This window comes from Tachysurus fulvidraco, chromosome 9, assembly GCF_022655615.1.
Source record: "Tachysurus fulvidraco isolate hzauxx_2018 chromosome 9, HZAU_PFXX_2.0, whole genome shotgun sequence".
Taxonomy (NCBI): domain Eukaryota; kingdom Metazoa; phylum Chordata; class Actinopteri; order Siluriformes; family Bagridae; genus Tachysurus; species Tachysurus fulvidraco.
The window spans coordinates 12,623,207-12,643,088 of NC_062526.1; the positions used below are offsets into that span (position 1 = coordinate 12,623,207).

At 40.1% G+C, this 19,882-nt stretch overlaps 1 protein-coding gene across 2 annotated transcripts in view; it reads right to left on the reverse strand.

The window, feature by feature from the left end:
- The window catches only part of fam172a (family with sequence similarity 172 member A), a 175,436-nt gene that overhangs the window by 129,498 nt on the left and 26,056 nt on the right, over positions 1 to 19,882 (reverse strand). For both annotated transcript variants that reach the window (XM_047818158.1, XM_047818159.1), the window contains exons 5-6: positions 4,534 to 4,599; positions 2,609 to 2,800 (exon numbers count right to left, since the gene is read on the reverse strand). In XM_047818158.1, the coding sequence (XP_047674114.1) occupies positions 2,609 to 2,800; positions 4,534 to 4,599 (258 nt within the window). The remainder of the gene's footprint in view (positions 1 to 2,608; positions 2,801 to 4,533; positions 4,600 to 19,882) is intronic.

Genomic DNA, 19,882 nt, shown 5'->3' on the forward strand with positions numbered 1-19,882 from the left:
AAAAAAACCAACACCACAGACTTCAGTTTAAAAAAAGGTGCCAGACGAACAGGGCCATGGCCAGGGGACACATGGCCAGGGGGTGTGGACAAAGTGCTAACAAATATCACATCACCAGACGAGATGTAGGACAATATTTAAGTTCACTAGATGCAGCACATCATCCCTGCAAACACATTTCAATTATACAACTACTGATGTTTCCCAGATGAATGTAAAATATATATTTTGACATAACTTCAGGCGATATTTTGCCATCATATCTGTACGCTGCACCACCGCAGCTTCAGGCGTCCTTGTTTATCACCCCTAAAAATAGTGAAAGCAACCTGTCACTTCAAAAAGCACAAGCTGACGTGCAGATGCTCTCAGCAGGACGGACGCAGGCATTCTGGCCCGAGGGGTCGCTCTTCCTGTAAATGCTATTATGATGATGTCAGAGCCCAGAAGGCATGGCGCTTATTTAGTGTGATGAATGGTCAGCAGCAACCAGCTGTCACTGTACATCCCCCACAATGCACCTCTACGGCGAACGCAATAAGCCACTTTACGGTAACACACACTCAAACGCTTATTCAAACACGCACTCCGAAGTGCTTTCAAGCACACACACACACACACACACACACACTTATCATCTCTATCCTGCATTCCACGGTTTGCGTGGAGAGGGACTTCGCCGGCAGACACAGATGCGTGTGTGTTTTATGACATTTAGATGGAAGAGAGAGGGAGATCTCCCCTAAGTCAATTTGAACGCAGAGGCCGATGAAATTATACAGGTAGCAGTGGGCGACGTGACAAACGACTAGCCTGGCGTACAGCTGGGGGAGACGCTCTCCAACAGAGAAAAGAAATGAAAATCTAAATTACAGTTTACAGTACACATAACTACAAACGGCTTGTTTCTGCTGCTTAAATCAAAGTCTACTGTATGGAGGCAGAAGAGAGGGAGCACTAGACAGAGGCTGCACAATAATATATGTACCACTTGGTACCACTCGGAGACCATAGAGGTGGCTTTGAACTGCTGCTCGGGTCTCCATTATGAAACATTTGATGTCTTTTGCAGGAAGGAATGTATGTTAAATCTATAATGAATTCAGAACTCATCTGATACTTATATACTGCACAAATGCTCCTGGTTACACAAGTCTACTTGACTAGATACAGTTGTACAAATCACACTGTCCTGTGTCATGCAGATGAGGATGGCTTCACTTTCGAAGCTGGTTCCTCTCAAGGTTCTTCCTCATACCGTTTCAGGGAGTTTTTCTTTGCCACCTTTGCTGCTGACTTAAAAAATTTACTTTTAATTTGGTATTTTTATTTTGAATACACACACACACACACACACACACACACACACACACACACACACACACACACACACACACACACACAAACACACACACACACAGTCTGAGAGCACCAGCTATAAAATGAATCTATACAATATTTAAGTCTTGATTAAAAGAAAGAGCATGTATTGTATAAATAAAACTTTTGGGTTAGTATTTATTTAATTTAGAACTTGGATGCATTTCTGCATTAATCAGCAAATATATTCTTTTATTTATCAGCCATCAGACTCCAAAATGCTCCAAAAAAAATTTATTTTTTCTATTAACACTATTACACTCTTTTTGCACTTTCTTGTACTGCTGCATCAACATGAATGTCTCTTATCTTAGCTGCAATAATCAATTCTAATCACCTGGTGATTTGATGTGTGATTTACTGAAATGTATTATACTACAAGATATATAGCAGTATGTATTTAGGCCTTACTTACGTATTTAGCTGATGTGTGATGAGTAACGAGCAACACCAAAACAGTTAGCCATAGCCTAATGACAAATCATGAAAGGGACTTTTCTTCTTTTCTTAGTAATGCAGTAGTAATGCGATTGGATTCACATTATAATATTGGGGAAAACATTACATTCTAAAATATAAAACTGCTCTCATTGGTTAAGCAAGAATTAAACCAATTATTCAGTGGATTGTGGATTGACTCCTTTGTAATTCTGACTATCAAATGGTTTGCTTTAAGTTAAGGTGTAAACATTAACAGGAAGAATACAAAGTGCATTTGCATTAAATGACCCAAATCAGGTGAACATTATCATCTGGTTATATAATCACTTTTACGTTCATGTTAATGCTTTGGAATGTAAAGCACTTCTTCATCACGTCAAAACCTAGACCTGACGACAGGTGAACAAACAGAGGGCCAGCTGAGCAACACCAGCGAGAACACCATCAACACTGCTGTTACTACACAGAACACGCTAGGATTGAGTGAACATACACACCAACATAATCTTGTACACATCCAATAGCTCTCCTGACTATAGACTGTCCTCACACCTCATGAGACGTTCACTTCTCAATTAAAACAGAGCCGTGGAGCTCGAGAGATTTCACATCTTCGCTTAAATGACCATTAATCTCTAGACAGAACTGTCAAACTAATTGGTACCAATTTAAGAAGAAATTAGCCAGAAGAGCGCAATCACAATAGAAATGTACTTGAAGCATGAGTACATGATGATGCCTCAAATCTTGGAACAATATCACCATCAGGTTAAAGGGTTTTCTTTACCTGCATGGCCTTGTTGATGAAAGGGATCTGCGTGCCACTGTCCAGGTCCTGGTTGACGATGAGGCGTCGTGCCCACTGACCTGCTCGCACCACACCGCTGCCCTGGATCAGCACCAGCAGATTGTCCTGGTTCGTCAGCGCGTCCTCGCTCATGTAGATGAAGCTCTTCGGTTCGCTTTCTGTTGCGTCGACCTGCGAAGCCCAGATGCTAGTGTTTAGTACAGAAGAAACATAATGACAAACAATGAAGCACAAAACAGATTAGAGGGTTCAGGATCAAAAAAAAAATTTTCTACATCAGAAATCAACACTAACCACACTGCATTATCACATAAACCTATTTGATCTAGAAATGTAAGTTTATAAGTATTTAATATACAGTTTTATCACAAACTTTAAGGTTATGATTCACTCTATATTCTCACTACAGATAACATGGTGTGAGGTTCAGTCAATTCAGCAAGTTTAAAATCATTTCTGAATAGAGGAAAGAAAGAGAGGAAAGGAGAGAGGGAGGGAGAGGAGGAGTGAAAGAAAGAAAGAAAAGAAAAAAGAAAGAAAGAGAGTGAGTGAAAGAAAGAAAGAAAGAAAGTTTTCAACCCCACACGTTGAGGCTGGAGGAGTTTTTTCTCTCGTCATGTATAATGAGTGAGTTTCTGAAGCGTGTGCTGCACATTACACTACACACATCCAGGTGGAGTTTATTCTAACTCTTGAGCAGAAGACGAGTCTGAATGGCAGCTGTGAATAAAACAGGAGGCTGTTTCTGGTGCTCAGGCTACTGATTATTACACGAGCGGTCAGAATCCTTCGGGCTGCTCCAGTCTGCGGTGCTGACTTCAGATTTGATGTCCTGTTACTCCTTATTTAAATAAAGGAGGGTAATCTGTAGCTCTGTTATAATCAGTGCTTTTGGTATTGATGGCTTGTGAAACGCTCGATCCCTTGCTGTTATGTCAACAACTTTATTTATTCTCCTTTCCTCAAAGAAGTGTGGGGAGACGCTAACAGTGTAGTGACTCATAGCCTGGAATCATTTGTTATGAATGGCACTATGCAGAGAGACAGACTGCTCCAGCGCTCTGTCTGTCTCTGATGATTTTATTAAAGTGCCATTTCTATTACATGCTCCCTGATTGTGTTTCTCTACATGTAGCTCGGAGGTCGATGCAGGTTTGCATGCTGGGTCATTTGTTTTAACCTGTTACATTCTAATCGCTACATCAGGACCTAATCCGTGTCTCTTTTCTACTACTTATTTTTTCTCTCCTTTAAATGTCCGTTGATAAAAAGACAAAAACCTGCGGCTAAGTGCAGTTTGTCACACACGACTGAACCCGTCAAATTGGCCTACTGACAGGAACACGGGTGAGTTTCTGAGATAAACACTACACACTGTTAAAGCCGTTTACAGCTTGTAAAAACTCCCCACTTTCTCTCTGATTTACAGACTGTAATATACTGCTTTCTTAACATGACGTGAATCACACCGTACTTATGAACTGCAAAGAACCCCTAAGCTTTCTGGTGCGTGTGTGTGTAATATACAAGCATATTTAAACAAAAATATTAAACAGTGAATGTTTCAAATATATATATATATATATATATATATATACATTAAGTCAGAAATTATTTTATTCAGACGAAAGTAAATAAATATAAAATAAATAAATAAATAAATAAAATTTATAAAGATAAAATAGATAGATAGATAGATAGATAGATAGATAGATAGATAGATAGATAGATAGATAGATAGATAGATAGATAGATAGATAACAAAAATAAAAAAATAAATAAGAGAATCAGGCTAGCGTAATCTCATGCTTTTACATCTGAATTTCTCATTAACACCCCATTTCGTTCCCGGCGGCTTAATTCAACAGCATAAGAGCGTCTCTTGTCCTTTCAGCCGCACTTACTGGGAGCATCTCTTTCCTCAGCTTGCAGTCCTTCTCCAAGAGCTCATAAACATACTGCGTGATGATCTGCAGGAGAGAAGAGAGACATCTTTATTTGCACTACGAACGTAATTAAAAATAAAAATAAAAAATGACCCGCACTTGCCATCGGTATTAGGCATAACAAAGTCTGCGCTAAGTCAAATACACGGCTTCGGTATTCGTAAATTAAGATGACTGAGGAGATGTGAGATAGTTCAGATCGTTAAATCGTGCATTTTGTTTTATAAACACGTGGATCATTTTGTCAAATGGTCTAGGAAGTGAACAGTATTACTGTAAATCCACGTCTGTGCACATACACTGCTACAATAATATTGAATTTAAATGAATGGTAAACAAAGCCCATGTAATTCTTTGCATATGATTGGAATTTATATTTGGATATGATGACTGTATATATATAAAAATGTATGTATGTATGTATGTGTGTGAATCTGAGCCGACCGCTTCGAGTAAGGAAGATAATTGGGAGTGTCTGGATCGCTCTTGTTCTGAACATAGAGTACAGAATCTATCAGCCTCAAAGCCAGAAAAAATCTCCAACTACAAGCAGACAGTTGATGTAAGGTATGTTTATCCCTGCAGCTACGTGACTTGGGAGCCGGTACCCGTTGTAAATTCAACCCAGGGCCAAAAGTTTCATGCTTCAATGACATCAACAACTTTTGGTGGTTTCTTTCTTGTTCTTGTCCCCCCCCGAAACCCTGATACGCAGCAGCTGGAAAAGCAACCCTTTATTTGATGGATCTGTGAAGCGACAGGAAGGAGCCACTCGTGTAAAGACAAATTTGGCTTGCTAGGGTCACTGGGATGACTTTAAGTATGAGAAGGAAAGAGGAACAGAAAATTATCATCCATGCCAAGCCTTTGACGTTTGGAAGGATTTAGCCGCCCACCCGGACAGACGGGAATCTGGAATGGTGCTGGAAAGCTGGGATGGTCAGCTGCTGGGGTGGCCTGAATGCCTCGCATTGTTTGTGGGAGGTCTTTCAGTTCCTGATTGGAAACAGGAGGTTAATGAATAAATGTCTGGATTACATCGAAGAGCTTAAATTAGAAGATGATTCGAGCATCGCAACTAATCTAGCAAGAAGCTAAACAGAAATACACACTCCAGCTACGTTCATACTAGCAATAAAGCAGGTGACTATTTTGTTTGTGTTTATTGGTGACCAGCCACAAAACAACAAACAAGAACTGAGATTTTATCAATACTATGTACATCTTGGTAAAGTGACAAATCCACCTAACTGGCTTGAATGATTCCTAAAACCAATCTTTCGAGCATCGAGCATGTAGTCCGACATTCCTTTACTTCCCTATTCCCAGCTTTACTTCCATTATTCACTTAATTCCCATTTGCTGTGAAGAAAAAATTGCAAAATATCCTCTATAACCTCTCATAAAATGTGTACCAAGACATTATGAAACAAAATAAAGCTTAGAATAAGGTAGCAGAGATCTCCGGTGCCACGGGTGAATGTACATAGCTAGTACAGTTAGCTTGTTTTGCTAATCTGTCACTACATGACCACAAGACACAAACCACAAGCGACTTGCAGCTTACTAGAATAAACACACGGTCTGAGTACGGCTTAGGATCTTCAGTCAGAGAAACAACTGTTGAGGAAACAAAAGTGAACCCAGACAGTATGATTTATTTAAGTGTCACCGGCAGTACGCTCAATAGAAATGAGAGCATTTCCACACAGCTCAAATAAATCTCATTCTTTGTCGCATGCACCATACGAGTGGAGAAAACTGAGAACGTGGAGAGAGAATTCTTTTTGACCGTTTCATAAATGCAAAATTTAAATAAAATTTAAAAAAAAAGAAATAGAAAAGCTAGCATAAAAACAGAAAGAAAAAAAAACTAAAGAAAAAAAATAAACGATGTCAAATATATTAATAAACCTGAATAGAGGTGAGTGGAAGAACAGAAGGTGCACATGTGTGCGATTGTCATGCATTGTCACTAAAATGTATCATTTAGCCATGTGAAAGTATTTGTTAAAAGTGAGGCAGAAGATTTTGAGTTCGACGGCAACTTTCCTGACAGGATTTGTCATTAGGTTTGCATCGATTCTGGTAGCATTATTCTTCTCCTTACGACGCAAAGGTGGGGGGCGAGGAAGAAAAGAAAGTTATGAAGCAATCATAATACACTCATGGTAACATACTCATTTAAAGCCAAAGGACATAAGCTATTGCTTATTTGATTACAAACACCAAAAGCACATTAAGGGCCAAACGAGCTAATGCAATGAGATATTAGCAGCCATCAGCGGTCAGCCGGCCCAAATGAGATGACAGATCTATCCGCCGAATCCGCGGAAGGGGGCTGCGGGTGAAACAGTGTAAAGATATAGGCTGCTCAACGGCACCTAATTCACTAAATGTCAAGCTCTCTGATGAAGACTAAAATGATTGTGAAGTGCAATATGCTTGTGTTTAATGATATCAATAAGCCTAGCAGGAAATTTCATTTGTGCGCCGTTATTGCTTCGGCGTCTCAGGTGGCTGTGTGTGATTATAGCAGCGAAGGAGAATGTGGACAGTTCTCTAAATATACCTGGGACTGGGTCAGGAGGATTTGTGGGATGTCTTTGTACAGAGTACCTACCTGATCTATAGGAATAATATCGTTCACATACTGTGTGTGTGTGTGTGTGTGTGTGTGTGTGTGTGTGTGTGTGTGTGTGTGTGTGTGTTAGAATGTGTTCTTTAGCTGGCAGCTGTGTGTAATGTCTGAGGCACAACCCCACAGCTGGGGTCAGAGATCTGGCTTCTTATTGGACAGACTGAAAGCTATAGATGAGTATCTGGAACATTAAATATCAACAGGGTCCTCGGGCCTATTATCTAACCCCATGACCTCTAATTCGTCTGGCCGATCACAGGCAACAAAAAAGAAAGTAGAGCACCAAATTTGCTTCCAGTAGCAGTTAATTTCACTTTTTTTTAAGTTCATCTGGGTGAACTTTAACCCTGCGTATTTGTAAACTACGAAAGAAAAAGTGATTCTTAATGATGGTGTCGCTCAGAGCTATACCACTCTCTGAAAAAATTATATAATAAAAGATCAAATAAACTAGCTATCATTATTACTACATTCCCTCTAAAACCAAATTATGGCAGGACTGTCCGTAACCGCTGGAGAAACGGCAATGTGCAGCGGAGGGAAGGAAGTCATGTAAAGGCTGAAGAAGGAACACTGAACATCTACAAAGAACATAAGACTGGATTTGTATAAAGATTATTAAAACAATAAAAAAAAAGAAAAGAAAAACATCGTCAGCCCTGGCAGCATGCCTGTTCACCAAAATATCTGAAAATAAGCCACACAGGAGCATTAAGGAGGGGATTCCCACAGGTGCACACAGTGAGTGACAGATGAAGAATTCCCATTGTTATTATTCTATATAGCACATAGTGACCGCCTTTCCTGCCCTCTCAGAGACGCAGTGGAGAACGTTCTCTCAAGTTTGACACAATCGCGGCCGCCTGTCAGCGTAATTAGAGCGCTGCAGAGTCGCGTAATTAATATTGTCTTATTAGTTTGATAATGAAAGCCCCGCAGGTAAGAATGCTAAGTGCTTCACACCTCCCTCTCTATACGTGACGAGGATGGTGATCGCAGGCTGGATGGAGACGGATGGCTTGCTCTGAAACCAGGATAGCACTTTACATCACTGAAACCTTACTTACGTCACTAGCCACCTCAGGCTGAAAAACTGTCGACTACCAGTCAGTGCCCAGCTGTAACAAATATACACAGTGAGCTGGTTTGGGAAACATTGTAAGAGACAGTTTTAGTTTCCGCTGTTAACGTGGATATCAAACTGTCAAAGGAAAAAAAATAGTTTAGCCAAAACAAGTCTGACCTGGGAGAGGAATAAGCAAACAATCAGACAAATAGCAGCTTTTATACATAGGATTATATTTTAATACCTGGGATTGTTCAGTGTAAATCATTTCAGGTTGCTTACATTTAGGAAAGAAATGTCACCTCCTGCATTAAAAGCATGAATCATCTCAACTTGAAGTTGTCAAGAAACTGATTACATTAAGGTTCAGATTTCAAAAAGTTTTAAACTTGAGTTCAATATACAAAAAGTGTCAAGACATCTGGAGTCAAACAGAAGAGATAAGTTCACATAAAGTATTGGTGCGATCATGACTTTTGCGTTTATAGTGTGAAAGATTTTGACAGATTTCAGCTTGCTTTTAGTGCTGAGTCCATTTGAAAGGCTGAATAGAGGCCCCTTTTTAATGACCTAATTTTTATTATTTTTTATTTATTTATTAATTTTTACCTTTTTTTTTATAAATAGAAAGTATCTCAGTTTTTGCAAAAAGTTTTTTTTTTTTTTTTTAATTCAATAAAATTTAAAAGGAAAAAAGAAGGCTCAGTTTTTGGGACAACCTGCCCTTTAAAGTAGATTATTCTTCCTGTGCATTTTAGCACTCAGGTACACGTCTCACTTCAAACCTTAAACTAGTTTTTTAATACTAATGATGTTCTGAGGAGGGAAAAAACTACACTGTCTGCCACAATAACATCACAGTGTTCAGTAACACTTGAAATCTTTGCTCCTTTTATCGACTACACTAAACCCTAATGTGTCACATCCACCTTACAAGTCTGTGTGATGTACGTCCTTAAGAACTGGATGTGTACCGAGGCATTTTTACAGACAGGATTTTGAGCGAGACATTTCCTCTATTCATTAGCCAGACTAATATCATAGCTGCAGAGCAAATCTACAGAAACAAAGCTCACATACGAACCATCCTCGCTGACTGATTGTGGGAATTTTTTTGTTTTCCCAACAAAATACTGCTAAAGTCAGCTGGATCAACCCGAACCCAGCCATGTATCACGTACAAGCCCCTAAGGCACAACAAAACCAACCTGAGCATATCCGCTGCTCAGATCCTGCATGAGAAAGGCACAAATCAGAGATCTGACCAATGAGAGAGAAGCGCATTGTATTTTGGGAAACAGGCTGCTGCCGTGAGGCCGTGCTCTAGAGATCAGGGAGGAAGGAAGTCTTAGAAGGGGGATCTGCAGGAGACCGGCTTGGAGACAGAGCGTCTGAGAGCATGGGGTCAGCATTAATCCCTGACATGTACTGTCCACTGCCAGATCACGCACTGCTCCACAGCTGAGAGGAGCGAGGGAGGGAGAGAGGGAGGGGAGACGCCACAGCAGCCTTGACCAGAGCGTCTTGTGCCAGTGGCTGAGCGATAAGAGACACAAACACACACACAAAGAGAAATCTAAGGATCCTTAATGAAGAGCACTTTGTCTTTGTAAGTTGATCTGTTTGTAAACTCCCATGTGGGGAAAATCCTCCTCAAACAAGCAGGTGTCAGATCACAGGCTCTCTCACACAAGTCACAGAAGGAAAGTGAGCCATGGGGGAAAAGAGCAGGAGATGAATTAGGGACCTCCCAGAACGTCTCTGTAATGCTCTCCAATCCCCTGGTCCAGCTGACCTAAGGCCCGGAGCGATAAGAAGTTAGCGCTCCGGATGGAAGAGGAGGAGGGGCGTCATGTGAAACTCTGACCCTCAGCGAGACAGAGTTCCTGAAAAGGCTGTGAAAAATGAGGAGAGTTGCTTATCAGGCAACGGCGCATTAACCCTGCCTTATGATAACGCTGTGCGCTCGTCAGCAAAGGATAATCAATAATGAGCAGTGTTTGTGTTGGTGTGGGACTCATGCGCTGGTCAGACCCAGACTCCAGGAGCCACTCAGGCTAGAGAGCGGGAGAATGACGGCAGAGGAGAGGGAGGTAGGAAAAATATAGGAGACACAGAATGAGCCTGAAAGATGGAGTAAAACACAGGTATTAGGATATATTAATGCTTAAATGGAGATTTCAAGGATATTTTCTCTCCTACAGTTTGTTTTTTTTTTTCGAAGCTTGAACACACTCCTTGCAGACATCACACAGTGCCAGAATCTGTGGAAGTTCTCCTGCCAAACCAGCCTAAACATGTACACAACACACACACACACACACACACACACACACACACACACACACACACACACACACACACACACACACACACACACACATCACATAATGGCTGCCTAATGACCACCTCAGGTGTTAGTGCTAAAGGCATTACAGGGATAATATGCTTTTAAATCACACCATGCTCTCTCTCCCTTCATCTTTCTCTCTCTCTCGTCTTCTCACTCCCCCTATTCTGCTCCATGGGGTACGAACATGTGATGTGGGACAATAAATCAAGAAAGACAGCTGCCATTTTGTTTTCCTTCTTTTTCTGCTGAATCGTTCCTCTTATCATAAAATTAAAAGGAGATTGGATGATGCTGCTCTCTGCTTCACCACCTCAGCAAACACATCTACACCAGCAGTGCGGGTCGGTCACAAAAGCCGAGCAGGTCTGAAAAGTTGAAAAGCACATCTAAAAAAAAAAATCTAAACTTCATAAAACTTCATAAACAATCTGAATGCTGATATAAAAAATAAGCAAGAGTTAAATATTTTCCATAATGCTTTCCATACATCCATCTATTGCTATACTGAGCTGATGAAATATATTTAACACTGGAATGTTTATTAACTCAAATGTCTGCACTGTCTATTAGTCAAAAGATTTGAGTGTAGAGGAGTTTAGGCTTCCTGTTTTCTTTGTTAAATGACAAGCTGTGGTTTTGAGAGAGAGAGAGAGAGAGAGAGAGAGAGAGAGAGAGAGAGAGAGAGAGAGAGAGAGAGAGAGAGAGTGCGAGCGAGCGAGAGAGAGAGAGAGTGCGAGCGAGCGAGAGAGAGAGAGAGAGAGGGAGGGAGAGAGACAGAGCACGAGAGAGAGAGAGAGAGAGACAGAGCACGAGAGAGAGAGAGAGAGAGAGAGAGAGAGAGAGAGAGAGAGAGAGAGAGAGATCAAGAGGTGGCTTGTGAAGGAGGGTTGTTTATCACAGCTATAAAGTGATAACAGGAACTAACTTCTCTCTTGAATGGTCCACATCATTAAATCTTCAGTGTAAAGCCCTGTATGTCACTGTAAATCTGTAAACCTCTAATCGACACTGTACACCATTACAATGAGTGACGTTAATCATGGTGACTGTTACAAACTCTCTGTGGTATAAGCGGAATAACTGGCTGTGGTTAGAAGAAAAAAACAACAGTAACAGTGTCTTGTCACATCGCACCACCTCGGGTGTGGATTATTTTCCAATAACCGCACAGTCTGGAGAGTGTTATTTTATTCTTAAATACACTCACCTAAAGAATCCAAGCATACATCTCCTAAACTTTATGTCTGTAAATAACCCGAGTCTCCTGGTATTTACGCCATACGGTTTTCAGTATGATCCAAAAATAAACGCTTGGTGTCCACGCTGGTTTTCAGCACACACTTACTGACAGCTTTCTTTTAAATCCAGTACAGTACAAACACGTACTGTGGCTAAAGTTCACTCCGTAGTTTTATTCAGCAGAGTATTAGTTAGTGACCCACACTCCAGATCCAGCCCTTCAGGACATTACATAGTGGCCATTTAGTATTTTTCCCTAAAGTCAGACAGCGACACAGGCACATGCTGAGTAGCAGGCGGTGTAGCATGAACATGAATTCACCTCTGAGAAACGTCTGTTTGCTAACATCTCAATTACTGTAAATCATTCTACAGTCATAAAAAAAAAATCTTCAGGATAATGATGTCTAATTTCGATGCATTCTTAACCCTGCTAATGCTGAGAACGGGAAATGACAAATGACTCATGTACAGAAAAGAAGCCTTTTCATTTCAGTGAATAATGTAAATACAATTATTACATATTAAACGCAGGGGGGGAAATGATTTCAAACTCAAACTTATTTAAATCCTAAATCCTGACTTTTACTGCCAAGTACTGCGAGTTTCAGAGGAATTTGTCCTGGTGTACTAGTGCATAGTAATAAAGAAGCATAAATATAAAGAAAATATAAGCTGTGTAAACCAAAAATATAAGCAAATAAAATAGAAACATTAAATGTATACACTACAAAAGTGGACCAGTGTCACTGGTATCAGTGGTTTTCCAATGGGGCAAACAATATCACTGCTTTATACATACGTACCCAAAAAATTGTAGATGTACATTCACCATCTACTTTAAAGGAACGCCTGTACATTCATGCAGTTGTCTAATCAGCCAATCATGTGGCAGCCGGACAAGGCATAAAATCATGCAGATACAGGACAAGAGCTTCGGATAATATTCACATCAAACATCAAAATGAAGAAAAAAGTGTGGTGTGGTTGTTGGTGCCAGATGGGCTGGGTTGAGTAATTCAGCAACTGCTAATCTCCTGGGATTTTCACACACAACAGTCTCTAGAGTTTATACAGAAAAGTGTGAAAAACAAAAAATCTATTGTGTTGATGAGAGAAATGAGAGGAGAACGACAGACTGCTCAGAGCCGACAGGAAGTCTATAGTAACTCGTATTATCACTTTTTACAATCATGTTGAGCGGAAAAGCATCTCAGATCACACAACAAGTCAAACCCTGATGTAGAAGAGCTACACATCAGGTTCCACTCCTGTCAGCCCAGAACAAGAATCTGGCCACAGACAAAAGAACTTTGATTTCTTATCATCTGTCAGGATTGATTGAGTCTGTGCTCATTCATGTTCTTTACTCGGTCATCTACCTCAGGGTTTCATGTGTTCTGAGATACATTTCTGCTCAGCACAGTTGTAAAGAGTGATTATATGAGTTATTATAGACTTCCTGTCAGCTCAGAGCAGTCTGCTCATTCTCCTCTCATCTCTCTCATCAACAAGACGTTACAGTACGCAGCCCCCAGATCCCAGAATGATTTTTGCACAATTCTGTATAAACTCTAGAGAGTGTTGTGTGTGAAAATCCCAGGAGATCATCAGTTTCTCAGATACTCAACCCAGCCCATCTGGCTCTAGCTACTACACAACATCCACACTTTTTCCCCCATTCTGACATTTGATGTAAACATTAACTGAAGCTCTTGTATTCATGTATCTGTAGGATTTTATGCCTTGTGCTGCTGCCACATGATTAACTGACTAGTTAACTGCAGCAAATGTGCAGATGTATCATAGGTGTTCCTAATAAAGTGAAAGGTGAGTGGATTTCGTAAATAGACTAAACAGAGCGGAAGACAAAATCCACCCAGACAAGTCAAACTTTTGCCCTGACCTCCTTGGAGACCAGCTCAGATTTACAGAAGACAGTGTGTGACATCTGGCAGAGTTAAAAAGAGATGTCAAGAAGAAAACAGTGAGAATATAACAACTGAGAGACTCAGAATGCTGTTCAGAAGACACTAAAGCTGCAGCAGTCTTAATAAACAGCACTTTCATTAAGCTAAATTATTACAGCATTTGCTGTACACTTTGTGACTTTCCTTTTCCTCTTTATTTTTCTGTAAGGCTGTGTAAACCTTTGAAGTCTTACCAAAAAATGAGAGCATTTACATATCTCTAAGTACTGTAAGTGGGATGTATTCTCATTGCCAAGATTGCCAAGGTGTGCCCTCTGTTCCTGGAGCCATCTGCCATTTTTCATCCAATTTTCCTCCTTTCTTCCTCACTGGATTATATACAAGCTTAAAACTCAACAGGAAACCTGAACTGATGAATTAGGCCAAATTTATTGAATATATACCTCCCATAGCACTTGAACAAGGTTCTTTTATATTACATTTGAAGCGATAAAGATATTTGTATGCAATTAAAATGTAATGTGTCGTTAAAACACACTAGATATTACATCTCAATGAGTCAGTACTCTCTACACTATTACATTCTACAGTGTATTGAGACACATCACAGAGTGAGGAGGAAAAGGGGAGAGGACCACGATAAGGCAGCCATCTGGACAGGCCAGCTTCATTAGAATAGTTTGTGTGTGTGTGTGTGTGTGTCTGTCATGCCACAGATGCAGAGAGAGGAGTGAAAAATCCCCATTTATTAACAGCTTAATACTCTCCCATCTGGAGCTGAGCCCACACCGTGTCACCTATCACAGAGAACAGGCTTGTACAGCACCCTTCACACTCGTACACACACTCGTACACACACACACACACACACAGATACACACACACCCCACACACAAATATGCACTTCATGTAGTGTGTGTATGTGTTTGGAGGCCTGTGAAACACACCACAGTTAAATGTCATGAATGTCATGAAGTCAAGAGAATAAATGTACATTAACTTAATTTTAAACTTTACAGCTTTGATTGTTTCTATACTTCTGTGAATTATAAAAAAAAATTAAAATTGTAATTACAAATAAACTGAATTGAAAAAAACAGTGAGGAAGCAAGTGGGTGTGTGCGCTCTCTCGGGCACACAAGAATACAAAGCACTAAATACTTCCAATTTCAAATTGAATAAATTTATCAACACACATACACACACGCATACACACAGAGCTGAGCTCTCTAGACTTAGTTCACTATGAAATAAACTCAAACACAACAGACACACACAGACGGGGGGGGGAGAGAGAGAGAGAGAGAGAGAGAGAGAGAGAGAGAGAGAGAGAGAGAGAGAGAGAGAGAGAGAGAGAGAGAGAGAAACACACACACACACACCTCTGAGGCAAAATGCTCACACTTGTCAGCATTCAACAATGCAAATCCTGCCGATGATCGCTCACTCTGGAGCGCTGTGTGTGTGTGTGGGTTATCTCTGCATGCCCCCTAACGATCATGCCGACATGATGTAACAGAGAGACAGATTCGGCTGAGCGAGCACGACACAGGCGCTTTGTTTCGCCACTCTCCGCTGAGGAGCCTCTGGGTGGCCGTGAAGATTGCATTAGAGATTCCTGCTGCTGTTACACACCGCCAGCCATGCGTCCTACACCAGCTCCATTTAATCTCACACCTGACACGGACTGACTGACGAGTCCGGCTCACACCTGCTAGTAGAAAAAGTGCCAGGCTGGTGAGCCACGGCGACGGAAAACAAGTTTGCCGTGATGATACAGTAGTTTTCTTTATGGCATGAAAGAAAACTCAGAGAGCTCGAGGTTCGTGAAAAACTGATGACATTTTCACAACATGCAGAATATCTACGTGATGATATTTATATTTGCTAACAGGGAGTTAGCAGGAGTAACAGTGCTGCATAAAAAGTTGGGTTTGATCTGATTTTCCTGAAAGCCATTCAAACTTTTGATGGTGAAAAGGAGGGAGAATGGATTTAACCTGAGATCATGGAGTTCCTTTCTGTGAATCAGTGTTCTCTGTGTATCTCAGGAAGGATCTCAGGATAGATACTGCTACAGTTTATTACCATGTTCATTGCTATGATACTGTCACACTGCGCAGCCTTAGTGTGGTGGGCGAGATGACACAAATACCAAGCAGACTTCTCAGAGACGTGATACTGTATATCTATAGATCTACAGTATATACGTGTTCACATGTTCACTCACACACTGCCAGGAATACAGCAGTGTTAATGTCTCAAAAACCAAACTGGGTGATGATTTATATAGCATGTGCAAAATAAACTTAACATTTTAAAAAAATTTAATCTTTAGAATATGAATATAAATAAATAAATAAACAAACAAACATTCTCAGTTTAATCATTATTAAATAATTAAATATTTAATAATCATTTGTTTCACATAGATCCTTTTTTATTCAAATTAATGAGGGGAAAATGCTTAAAAATCTGTAACTAACAAAATAAATAAATAAATGTTTTTTGTGGCAAATTTAGAGAAACAAACAGGAACAATAGTGTAAGGAATTACTGAAAATATTAAAACTAAAAACAAATGAAATGTTTAAATGGAATTACACTGTAAACCTGATTCATTTGTAAACATTGTAAGCAACAAGTCGGCTGCTTCCTCAATTCAGTTCGCAATTCTATTCATTGCAATTTGCATTAGAAAATGAAATCCTTCAAAAAATAAAAAAACACTATATCTCCAAAAAGAGTAGTGCTAGATTATTTATCATAATGGTGGTATTATACAGTCATACCGGCCAGCACTTTGGTGGGTGAGACACTGGGACAAACTTATAGCACACCCGAGTAACCCTGATGTACAGTAGCCGCCTGCGATCTCGCGCATGTTAACACAAAAAACGCTGATTATGGGCACTAATGCGAGGCACAAAGGCAGCGCTGAGTCAGCAGGTTTTCTGCGTCCGATCTGAAACAGAGTCTGCTGATTTATGTGTTCATATCAGTGATGATGGAAGAGCTGCACGCTCGAAAACTTCACACACACAACGTGGTGACTGACAGACGAATAAATTACAGACCTTATTTTTAGAAGATATGGACAGAGTTTAAAGAGAGTGAGTTTGCCTATATTGTATCGCTGATCAAATGGATTGTGAGTATGTGCATGCATGTGTGTGTGTGTGTGTGTGTGTGTGTGTGTGTGTGTGTGTGTGTGTGTCATGCGTGTCAGTAATTATTTGTTATCTGATACTTCTATTTAAATCTCATCTTAATACATATAGTGAACAGATCTCCCGGCCCTAGAGGAAAGCACGGTGATGGGGAGAATCAGACTGCTACTGAAACGCTGAATTGTTGTCCAACTAACAGAACTGACTGAAATTCTGATCCAATATACCGGCAGTGCAAAACAAAACGGATGTCTAGTAAACCAATGTGAGCACCAAAAAGCACCATTTCTCAAATCTTTCATCTGGCATTTTTTACCAGTAAGTAAAACAAATGTAAAAATAAGTGTAAATATCTAAGTAACTGTATGTAATGAATACAAAATCATGTACATGTAGATTTTATTTATTTTATTTTAATAAACACACTGTTAAATTTATTGCGTAGTTACTAAGTTCCAGCGAAAGTGTATCCTCTACAATCCGTTTAACAAATCTGTATCACATGACGTATTGTATTGTAGCTAAAAATCTCCTTTGCAATGGAACGCTAAGTAGCACAAGCTTAATAAAGAATAGACGACCAGGAATGAATCGGTATTTACCTTATTGCAAAAGACAAGAATGCTGCTGTAAGATTAGAATAAGCGCTGATTATTAGTAGTCTCTCTAAAAAGAAGAAACGGTCATCAGCTGATGATTTACAGAGCCACTTTCTCTTTCACACATTCACAAAAAAGCACAGACCTAACCTCATCAAACCATAGCACCTTGACCTCTGTGTTCAGCTGTGCGTGTGTGTCTGTCTATTTTAATGTGTGTGTGTGTGTGTGTGTGTGTGTGTGTGTGTGTGTGTGTGTGTGTGTGTGTGTGTGTGTGTGTGTGTGCTTGCTGCTCAGCTTCTCATTCAGACAGAGCTGAAGTGCAAATTGGACATCTGCTGCCGTGTGCATCCTCACAAAAGCGCTCGCCCACTCCTGCACAGCAGCGAGCGCTCGGCCCGCCGCTCTGTTGTTCCCATGGACGAGGGCGAGAGTGCGGCTGCACTCACTACACCATTCACACACTTCCAACCGGCCTATTCCCCTCTCCTACGCTCTGATGTGACCATATGGGTCATGCAGGAAATTGACTGACAGTTTGTGTGTCAACGTGATGAATGTGAACATCTTAGTGACCCGGCAGCGTGGCCTTTCAGCGCTATCGTCAACAAATCCGTACAGGACCATATCTGTGATGTGCTTCAGGATGGACTACATTACTGCAGCCTCGCTCAAATAAATGTAGATTCCATTATGAATAGATGCTTTAGAACTCGAGTTTCATAACGAGTATATTTCATAACAAGTCGGTGTCGAATAAAGCTGACTTACGGCTGGTTTTGTGTAGGACTGCACCAAAGTGGCTAAAATAATAATCGTTTTTTTTACATCTTAAAAAAATTCTATATACTAACAGATTCTCAGTATGTCATCTATAAGAGAAGAGACTTTTCTTTCACACTGGACACTATAAGCTTGAAATAAGCTTTTGAAATAAGCTTTGTATAAAATAATATGGTGTAAAATATAATTGCATATAATAATAATATAATATAATCTTGTTTAAAATCAAATAGATGGCGATATGACGGTTGCTGAATCTCACTTGTATCTCCTCACTGTACTAAATTTGGGTGTAAATATTTACATAATCCATTATTAACTAAAACTTCCTGCAAGATTAAGAAATGTAACACTGATTTTCTCACGTGTCTCTAAAATCGCAGGCTCATGCACAGCTAATTAACATTAATAACACTTACAAAAATCCAAAACTCCGAGAGAGAGAGGGAAAGAGAGAGAGAGAGAGAGAGAGAGAGAGAGAGAGAGAGAGAGAGAGAGAGAGAGACAGACAGACAGACAGAGCTGAAAGTGGCAAAACAACCACTAAACAATGAGAAAGCACCTTCTAAATGCCGTGTACTGTACGTTACTCCTTGCAAGCAATGCATCTCAGCCTCACACTACAGTGAACTGCAAGACGTCAGCCGCTGTACCTGGTTGCCATAGTAATCAGATGGTGGAACTAGCATTGAACTTGACAGCAAATCAGTTTTTTCAGTTTTCTTGCAACAAGTGTAACATCATGTAGAAAGTTTTCTTGCAACAAGTGTAACATCATGTAGAAAGCGTGTTTGTATACAAACTTTGAAACGGACGCTTTGCCAGCGCAAGTCACTGTATTTCTGAGCCTAGCTTTTAACTCTTCCCTTATTTACAGGGTACCATTTCTTTCTTGTCGCTTGTCTGTTTTAACTAATGAACTGAAGTTTGTACATGACATCTACATTAAATGTTTGTGAGCAATCAAATAAATACATGAAATCAATTTGACAGCATAACCCATACATGTATATATGTACATCTCTGGACTCCTGAACACTTGTACAAGATTCACATTAACGTGAAGATTTACCCAAAGTTGGAGCTGAAATGTTTATCCAAACTTGCTTTTCACAATTACTCCACAATTACTCTGAGTAAATGTTCCTGGGAACTGTTTACAAATGAACTCATTTGTATCCAGTTTGATAAATAACGCAGAACAAGTGTGCACTTTTCACGGGCTAAGTATAAAGGAAAGTTTAACAATTCCACCTTGCTTTAAATTGAACCAAACATTCAAACAGAAATGAACAATTAGCTACCTTTAGATAAGCTCACTAACACCACAGCTGATCTGAAGAAGTCTAAATTAACATCCACAATTTTTTTTTCCTGTTGGTTTGAGCGAAGTCTCACGTCTATAATTTACAACCACATGGAACAGTTGGTAGAGCGCTCGCAGGTATTGCTGTAGTGCTGCTGTGTGAAGCGTGCAGCAAAAGGAAGACAGACTTTATTATAAAAGGTTGCTTTCTCTAAGGAG